Below are 10,201 nucleotides of genomic sequence, written 5' to 3' on the forward strand. Positions count from 1 at the left end.
CTCTCTTCGTCACTAGACCAATCCTGTTCTTGTAGCTTCATCCAAAATAAATAAATAAATAAATAAATACGTGGTAACTGAATTCTTAGATTTAACATGCGTGAGAAAAGAAAATAACAGAACAATGGTAATAGATGCATTCCATGACCGTAATCGTACCTATAAAATCCACAATAACACGGCCATCTGAGAAACGTCCTGTGGGTTCTTTAAAATACCCATTTTGCCCATATGGTTTGTAATTAGCTCTGTTCTCCGGAACAGTATCTATGTAGTTGTTGTTCCCTGAATCCACTGTAGAGTCGCCAAAGATGAAAAAGGCTTTAGTATTAGTGTCATCACTAGTACTACTCTCTTCTACGAGACTTTGGCATGTGCCTAAACTCGTTATTGAAGCAATGAAATGAACCAAGGTTATGGAAATAACAAAGCAACCAAAGGGAGACCTAGGCTTTGATGGTGATGCCATCTTGAAAGAGTTCTAGTAGTTGTCATCCACTTTAATCTGGCTTTGGTTTTATGAAGCAATTTTGCTATGGAATTTTCTGTTGCGATGAAACCGAAGCACTTAGTAACATTGTGGCCTCGTGGGGGTTGTGGTCCTGTTTTTTATAAATATTTTTAGGGCCATATTTATCGTTCTAAACTTCTGATAACGACAATTTGTTTAAACATTTGGGATTTATTTAATTTATGGATTTAATTTTATAAAATTACGGTAGAAAATAATTTTATAGATACGTCTAATCATATAGTGTTATATTAATAAAAGTGACTAATTTTAAATTTATTTTTTAAAAAGTCATCTAAATATATAAATTATTTTAGAAGACAATGTAAAATTCTTTTACAATATCGTCTAAAGATAAAAAATAAATTCTAATTTGTTTCATAAAAGAAATAACTCTTTTATTACTAGTTATTTAGTATTTAAGAGTTATGTCCAAAATCAACGTATATGAAAAAGTATAATTTGTCACCATCGATTATGTGTTGATATATCTATACAATATTTATTTATACAATTTTTAATTATTTATATATTTGTACAATATAGAGTCTATTATTACAAACAACAAAATCCCACGTTATTCACATTATTTTTAAAAAAATTAGAAATGTGAGAAATTTTTATTTTTTGAATTTTTTAATTGAATTAGACCTATTTAATTATAATATGATATTAAAATTTTTCCAATCAAATATTAATGTATTATCGATTTTTAGCAAATCGATAGTGGTTCGATATCTAATGGTTTGGGAGCGAAACCTACTCCTCTTTGCGAGTACCAATTTTCTAAACATGCATCAAAGACCCTTTAATTAGACGACATTTAAGAAAATCTGAAAATAAAATAAGGACTTTTGAAAATAAATTTAACTGAATTAGAAATGGTTTGCATTGAATTTAAATAAAGCAGTAAAATACCTTCAATTATACTAAAGAACTTTCAATTCGAAAAGAAAAATATAGGAATGTAAATCGGACAAGAATGTTAAATGCTACTTGAATGATAAATTTGCAAGAAATATAAAGTTTTTGCAAAAAATGTAAATAAAAAATAAACACAAGTAGAAGCAGACTCAAAAAGTCGCTGAAATGTGAGTGTGCGTGAGTAATTTCTGAAACAAAGTTCTAACCTTTGTATCTACGAGCTTTCTTTTATTTATAGCCATTTCCTGACCGATCGAATTGAAATGTGATTTTCACGTGTGTGAAAATGTGGGTAACTGTTTCCGTTTTTTTGCTCGATCATGTGTAACGATTGGAAGACAATCTTTAAAATTTAAGATCTTCAATCTATTCTGTCAAATAACTTGTTAACTTGTTCAGCCAGTTGAACTTTTACAACTTTTGTATCTACGAGCTTTCTTCTATTTATAGCCATTTCCTGACCGATCGAATTGAAATGTGATTTTAACGTGTGTGAAAATGTGGGTAACTGTTTCCATTTTTTTGCTCGATTATGTGTAACGATTGGAAGACAATCTTTTAAATTTAAGATCTTCAATCCATTCTGTCAAATAACTTATTAACTTGTTCAGCCAATTAAACTTTTACTCGATATCCCCAAACACAAAACCTCTTTGATATAAATTTCCTTTAAGCTCTTTTACTAATTTTCGAATAACTTATAATTGATTTGGTGATTGATTTTTTTTTTTTATGTGCAATAACATTTTTGATAATATACGCATATAAAATGCGGTTCTTATGCACGAAAGAAAAGAAATGTTTAGTATAATAATTAATTGCTTTGTCATATTCGTCTATGTTGTTGTTTTGTTATAGCTTATATTGGACTTTTAAAATAAAACTAATATAGTTAAAAGAAAAAGAAAAATTATAAGAATAAAATTGAAACTAGTAAATTAAACATTAAAAATAAATCGGTTATCTGTCCTTTAAAAATTAAAAAATTTAAAAGTTTAAGATTTTTTAGTGTTAAATCGATAATTAACACTTTTAAAATTTAGTTAAAAATGTCACAAATTGAAAAATTAATAATTGAGAGTTTAAACTTGGATTATTCTTCTTAAAAATTATAATATTGTGCATGATTATTGGTGATGAGAGATCGGAGATTTATTTATAATTGACGAGAATTTAAATAGTAAAAAATTAAAAGAACAAACAAAAGATAAATATACAGAAAATTTAAATTAAGAGTAATTAAGGCAATTAACTAATAAAAAAAAAATAAATTTAAATGCTAAAAAGATCTTAGTAAGGATGGGGATTAAGAATCGCTATTTTTGTCATTAACTATAATATGATAATTACAAATAATAAACCTAACTCGTCAACCACTACGAATTAAGAAAAAATCAGTTAGGCTTAATTAAGTCTAATTCACAAGTTCTAACTAACTTATTAATTGAACTTAGTGAAAAGTTAGCGTCAATAGAAACAATATTAATTGATATCTATAAATTATCAATCAATTTAGATATCAATAGTAACTCATGATCACCCAAGTTACTAATCCAAACCAAAAATAAAAATCTACTCCATAATTAAGCGAGGCATTTCATCAAACACTTGAAAGGCATAAATATAAAATATTATAAATTACAATAATAATGAAATATACAACTACCTAATACAAAAAATTGACAATAACAACTCAAGTAAGTAAAAATAAAGTATAAAATATTAAATTCATTAAAAAAATTGAGAATTCAACAAGTGTTTATAAACTAAAATAATGAATAGAGGAATAACAAGAAAATATAAGAAACTAGAATAGAAAAATAAGAAATTATAAACTAAAAGCTACAATCAAACAAAGCTAAAACCTATGACTAGAGAGAAGTTCATAACAAATTTTTGAATTAAGATCTAAATTCAACATTCACGACTGAAAAAATATTGAGCACCGTCTGCCGGGAATTGATTAAGAGCATTGGAGATGGTTCTTTGACTATCGCGCCAAAGCTGAGACGAAGGTAATCTAGTATATCATTGGTACACAACAACACAATTTATGTTGCATTGAGTCTTTTTAAATTATTTTCTAATCGCCCATTGTCTCTGATGGACCAATAAGAGAAGTGCAGAAAAAACGCGATTAATCGATCAAAATAACTATATACCCACACTGGCGAAAAGCTTCGCATGGCGGATGAAAGAAGAGGTACTTTGATTTTTTATTCATTATTTGGACTATCTCTATGACTTAAGCTTCTTTGATTGTGTAGAATACGATAATAGCATAAACTTTGTTGCTACAGTCAGAACAATAAGGGAGGAGAGTCGGTAGAGGAGAGTTATGGATCACAGTGCACAAAAAAACAGATAGCTTCTATATCAATGATAAAGTAAGAGTAATTGGTGTAAGTACTACTTATTATAATTGATCGATAAAATTATGATCTCTATTAGGTTAATAATTTACTTCTCTATTTTATTTTGTCTTTTATTTCTCTACTGAATGGTTTACTTCATGAATTGGTTTGGTATTGGGTTAGAAACAGCAATAAAATATTCAAATATGAGTTTCTATTAATCCTAATTCATCATCTTTTCACCTACAATATCCCCAACTTCAAAATGGACCAAAAGAAGTTTACAATTTTTAATTCTGCTTACTTTTAATTATTGTTCCAAATTTACCTCAGATGTTGCTAGACAGTTTTAACTTCAACGTAATTTAGAAACAGTTGGAGTAGAATTGAAATACTTCAGTTTCACTTATTCCTTATTTCTTTGAGAAAAGGACAAATAGGTCCTTGACCTTTTGTCTCGCGGATATTTTTGTTCCTGACTATTGAAAAATACTTTTAAGTCCCTGACCTTCACAAAACTTGGACGGATCAGTCCCTCCGTCCAAATGCCTCCGTCAGGGACTGATCCGTCCAAATTTTGTGAAGGTCAGGGACTTAAAAGTATTTTTCAATGGTCAGGGACGAAAATGTCTGCGGGACAAAAGGTCAAGGACCTATTTGTCCTTTTCTCTATTTCTTTTTATAGTGGTTGGCATCCTATGAAACATATGCTCTATTTTGGTTGTTTTATGTAAATAACTTTTGAGACCAATTTTTTTCATTCATATTTGTGTGTTCTTTTGACTGTAATGAAAGTGTTACAATTAATCATCCTCTTTGGCGTGTTCTTGACATGAAATGGACCCATCAACAAAATAATTGTATCTGCTAATTTGTGTCTGTAGAAAAGAGTTAAGGAGATTGAGCAACATGATGAGTCTTCTAGAGTGTTGTCTCAAAATGATTCAATTGCTCAAATTTTCGAAAAAGAGAAATCGGCTGGATTTCCCTTGGGGAGAACTAGAATCCTATCCTCAGATCTTTCCCTATTCTGTAATTTTGAGACCAAAAGAAGTAGGGATTGGATCGATGGAACGCCTTTGTGAAGTCTAGCTCTGTTCTATGCCCGCCCCTAAAGAGAAAAGCTTTCTATGATATTCTTTTTTCTAGGGAATCCGCGCTTACTAGACCCTTTTTTTGCAGGCAGGATCTGAAAAGACTAGCTGGACCCGGTTCTGACTAATCACTAAGAGCTCATCGCGAGTTCTCTCGGGGCGGGACCTCAGTAAGTAGGGCATTCAGTACGAAGTAAGCCAAGTGAAGTGATCCCTGCGGCCTATACTAGAAGAGAAGGAAAGAACTTCTTACTCGCATCCCCCTTAAGATGTTAATATGAACGTTTCACAAGAAAGATTGAATCGTGGAATTGATTTTAGTTAGATGAGCTCCTTAAGCTAAGGTAACTCCGGGATAGAGGGACGAAGTGGGCTGCTTTCAAGGGCTAGAATTTCCCTGTTTCGGCGTGAGATTGGCTTAGCTTGGTCTTTCTGTGTACCTAGAGTAAGTTTGCCCATAGCGTAGTAAAAGCTTAAAAGATTCTGGTCCGGTTCGGCCTTATCAAGTATGATTTTAGGGATCCTTTTTTTAGTAAAGTACCCCCCTTTGGTTTTAGGGTTCGATTTGCCAACTGATCCGAGTTGGATTGGGTCAGGAACGGTAATAAGGCTCTAGTTCGACTAGCAGCTTGCCTTATTGAATAGGGGCGAGAGGGAGTTGCCATCATAAAGATAATCAAGATATCTCAGGATGGATTCATGACTAGTGCGAAAGCATCGATAATGTAGAATTTCTTTCTTAAGGCCGGCCAACTAATGCCTGCCCTAATCTTTCAATTTACTGATCGGGGGACTTAGTGAGGAAAGAAGCTACTTTTTGCGCTAGAGGAAAGACTCTTGAGTGCTTGTTATTCTATTTGGTAAGCACTAAGAAGACCCTCTGAAAGCCAGCTATGTGTTGTGCGGCTCCCGCGAAGCGAATGAAGGGAAGCTCGAAGAGCTTACGCTTACTCTCAGCCTCTTTGATTGGTAGGCGGGCGGCCGCCCATTCACGGAGATTATGAATATTTGTCTGGATCAGTAGCGAGCTTACCTTTCTATTCTCACTTACTACTATTACGTAACTCTATATAAGCTCATTAAGGAGTCAATTAGAGAACTTCTGTAGCTAGCTTAAGGAGGCGGGCGGAGCGCTCGTTATCCTTACTGTTTTCTATGCCGGGGCCCCTCCCATTGCTCTAGCCATAAGCTATATATATATATATATAATATCACCTAACCAAGCTTAATTCTTCAAGTTCACCATCTAATCTTCTTGCTTATTCCATGACCAAATTGAAGTTGGAAAAAGGAAAAAAGAAAAGAGAGAGAGAGAGATCGAGTGTATTTCTTGAAGAGAACCGTGAGACCTTCGAACTTCCGTCTTTGATTTCTTGCGTTTCGAACTCCAATAAAAACTTTAATCCGGTAAAAATGTTTGTATCTTTCTCTTCTACACGATGATATCATTTTTATTTGGTATAAGTTAACGGTAACGTATGTAGTCTCTTTTCCTCTTGAGTTCAGCCAATTAGAATTCTAGGAGGTATAGGCGATTTCTGACATTTTTTTCTTTGGCAGCTCGGTCAAAAACTTCTCCGAAGCCTTGAGTATTTTGATTTTATACGGAGGTAGGGTTTGGTAACTTTATAATAATTAAATGTGAATTTGGTAAGTGAATGTTGATTTGGTTGATTATTGTTTGAGTTTGAATGAGTTTATGTTGAATTATTGTTGTTGCTTGTGATTTGTTGGTTTGGCTATGAGGAACAGCTCAGCTAGGATTGTTTTAATAATTTTGGGACGGTTGTGATGTAGTATTTTAAGGAAATTAAAGAGATTTGGTAGTTGAAAGATTAAATTAAAAGTTGTAAAAAAGGGTAATCGGAAAACTCGAAAACAGATTAAAATACAAGTAATATTTTGAAAAGGAAGGGCTAAGGATTTCGGTTTTGGAATAAGAGGAAGATTAATATTTAAGCTTTATTTTTGAAAGGTAACATTGTATTTGTATATAAAAATCGAGGTACAATTTGTAATTATATAAGTTTTTGGATATTTTGGATAATACATAAAGTACGGAGGTAAAAATGGGTATTTTATAAAAGTTTAGGATTATTTTATTTTAAATACTTCTTTAAAATTACTCATTTATATTAAAATAAATAATTATTATAATTAGTATTTATCAAAGTTATTATTTTGTAAGAATATTATAATGTGTAATATTAATGAGAAAGCAAGCAAGTAGAGTAATCTTAAGAGTTTTAGAGAACGCAGACTTAATTAAAGTATTTTATAATTCTTTTCCATAAGACACTTAGGGAAAGGCAAGGGAATAATGCGAAGATAAATTATATTATGGAATGATAGGAAAGAAAAGAAAAGAATCTAAAGAGCTTCTGTCACAGGAGAGCAGAGAGTGGAAAAGAAAAGAATGTATTAACTAAAGGGATCTCTGCCACAGGAGAGTAGAGGGAAAAGATAAAGAAAAAGCTTTAAAAGACTATTTGTCACAGAAGAGCAAATGCGACCTTGTTTGGGCCTTAGTGCCAAATGTATAGTGGGGACGCCCACACACTGATAACTATTTTCTAGATGTAAGCATATTGAAATACACTTAAAAGTCACACTGTATGCGGCCTGGCCGTAAGACTTATATGCACACTGTATACATCTGGAAAGCCATATTTGGGACTTGTGCCCGGGTAATGTCGAGAGTGGGTAGGCAACCAACACATGAGCTCATGGCCTGCGATAGGAATAGATATGCATCATGCTTGTTTGCGCATATTTGTTTGTGAGTGTGCTTCCTGTGATTGTGGGTGTGCTAAATGGCTGTTCGAATTATGTGTTCTATAATTGTTGAATTGGATTGTCCTTTGTTGACTGTTATTGCTGATCAAGTATATATAAAATAAACTAAACTTCTAAGCCCGACCCTACTAAGAACTCCCCAATTCTTACCCCCTATCTCCACCCCTTTCAACTACAGGTGCGAAGACTTAGTGCGGAACTATAAGAGCATAGAAGATTCTGTTTACAAGTTGAGTTGTTAGATTTTATTTTTCCCTCGTCATTTATTGTTTTAGTTTTTAAAGGGGTAGGAATTGTATTTGAGGATCTTTGAGTAAGTCTATGTATATAATGCTACGTGGATATATATAATTTTGAGATTAAATGATTTAAAATACCGACTCTTCGTTTTCTTGCTGAAAGTTTTGGTTTGTATTCGCGAAGGCTCAATATTAAATACAAACAGTATAGGATAAAAATATTTAGAGGTAAGTAATGCGTGAGCTTTTAATACGATCATGAGGTGCTAAAAGTTAGGCTGTTATAAGTAGAGTACGTGGTGTGGGTTTCGGATGACTCCTAGTCAACTCTTCAGTCCGAATTCACATGCGCCAGGCAACGGAGTCCAAGTAGAGGAGACACATAGGAAGCTGCTTGAACTGCAGGCAGAGCTGGAAGGCGAGAAGTTGAAGAGGAAGGCGATGGAGGATGAGGTAACAACAGAGAAGAAAAAGAGGCAGGCGATGGAGAGTACTCTGATTTATCTATTTGAACTGCAGGGTGAGGAGCTGCCACTAGACATCGCTACAGGGACGAGTTCCGTGGAATGATAGAGTGAAAATTAGTATATTAAGATTGGAGATATTTTGGATTGAAGCAAACATTTTTTTGAATTAAACTATGCAACTCTTTGCAAGAGATTTGTTTTCTTCGTATTTTCATGAATATATTATTTTATTTTGCAGACAATTTTTTTGTTTTTGATACAAGTTTAGATTCTAAAGCTGAAAATATTAACTCTAAAAATAATAAAAGATCTAAAAAAAATATTTCTATAATTTTAAAAAAATTGTACAATCTTTTTAGAAAAACCCAAATTTCCTTTTTTTTAATTTTTCTTAATTTAGCGGCAATTTTAAACTGCCAAAAAATGTCTCAAAGTTCGTAAAATCTAAACGATATTGTGGCGGTTTACAATCGCTGGTAATTTTGTCCGAAACCATCTCACCGGTTTGCGGCGGTTTTAATACCGCCGCCAAATACGTGCCAATTTGAAAATGTCGAAGTATATAGCGGCGGTTTTAGAACCGCCAGTAAACATGCTAGAAATCGTGTCACTCGCAATTGGCGGCGGTTTTCTGAACGATTGCTGCGAAATATTGATTTAGCGGTGGTTATACCAGCAGTTGCTGGAAACTGCCGCCAAACCTAATCCCGGCGCCCATAACAATGGCGGTCTAGTTAGCCACTAGCCTTTGATTTTGCGGCGGTTTAAAACCGCCGCTCCTGTTAATCAAGAAAAAAACTGCCGGTATTTTGCGCCTCCCTTGTAGTGATTTAGGTGTTAACAAATCTACTCACGAAAAAAATGAAATTGACGTTGTACTCGTAAAAAATGTGTTCTAGTTGACAAAACTATCAAAATCCTAAAAAACTATTTAAAATTCTCAAACTACTTCTCTTAACCTAACCTAACCCAAATTTTCAACTATAATTTAATTCTATCTACTCTCAATTTTCAATCTTGCACCACCTCACCCAATTTTTTTAATGCAATTTCAGCCTCTTCAAACAACAAATATTCTCTTTGCATTATTGATTTTATTCTATTAGAATAGAATAAAGAAACACATTTCCATTCTATCCCACAAACTTGAAACTTGAAGGCACGCTTCACTCCAATCTATTTCCCATCAATTCATCATGAAAATTCTTTCATCAACTTTTTTGTTTTCTTTTTCAGTCCTCTATCTCAAGTATAAGTTCTTCATATATGGTCAGAACTCCACATTGAGAAGGAAGTAGCATGCATGAAAGGAAAAAGGAATAAAATAAAAATTATGAAGTGGGGGATAAAAGAATAAGAAGAGAAAAAGAAAGGAAAAAAGTATGAAGTTCAAATCAAATGTATGGGTTATAAGTGATAAGTATTAGGTTTGTGACGTTGAGAAATCGGAACTGTGACTAGAAATAACAATATCACACAAAAACACTCGCTTAGCTATTCTTTCTTTCCTTTCTTATGGTCTAAAAAAATGTGTTTTATTTTTCTTTCGTACAAAAATTATTTGTTACTTTTATTTTCTTAGTTGCTTTCTAGTCTCTAGTCGTAGGATAGCTGTTCTGGTTAGGGAAAGGGAAAGAAGAGAGGTTGCAGGACTGGGTGAGGTGATGTTAAAAGGTTGGAGATTGGGAGTGGGGTAAAACTAAATTATAGTTGAAAAATTGGATTAGGTTGCTTTATGTTAGGAGGGGTAGTTTGAAATTTTGAATTTTTTTTGGGTAGTTTTGTCAATCAAAGCCTATATTTTATTAGTACAATT

General features: G+C 32.9%; 1 protein-coding gene across 1 annotated transcript in view; it reads right to left on the minus strand.

Annotated features, from left to right (window-relative positions):
- The window catches only part of LOC107630589 (GDSL esterase/lipase 5-like), a 9,471-nt gene extending 8,882 nt beyond the window's left edge, over positions 1-589 (minus strand). The window contains exon 1 of the mRNA XM_016333782.2: positions 160-589. Coding sequence (XP_016189268.1) covers positions 160-469 — 310 coding nt within the window. The 5' untranslated portion in view covers positions 470-589. The remainder of the gene's footprint in view (positions 1-159) is intronic.

Source organism: Arachis ipaensis, chromosome B03 (assembly GCF_000816755.2).
Source record: "Arachis ipaensis cultivar K30076 chromosome B03, Araip1.1, whole genome shotgun sequence".
NCBI lineage: Eukaryota > Viridiplantae > Streptophyta > Magnoliopsida > Fabales > Fabaceae > Arachis > Arachis ipaensis.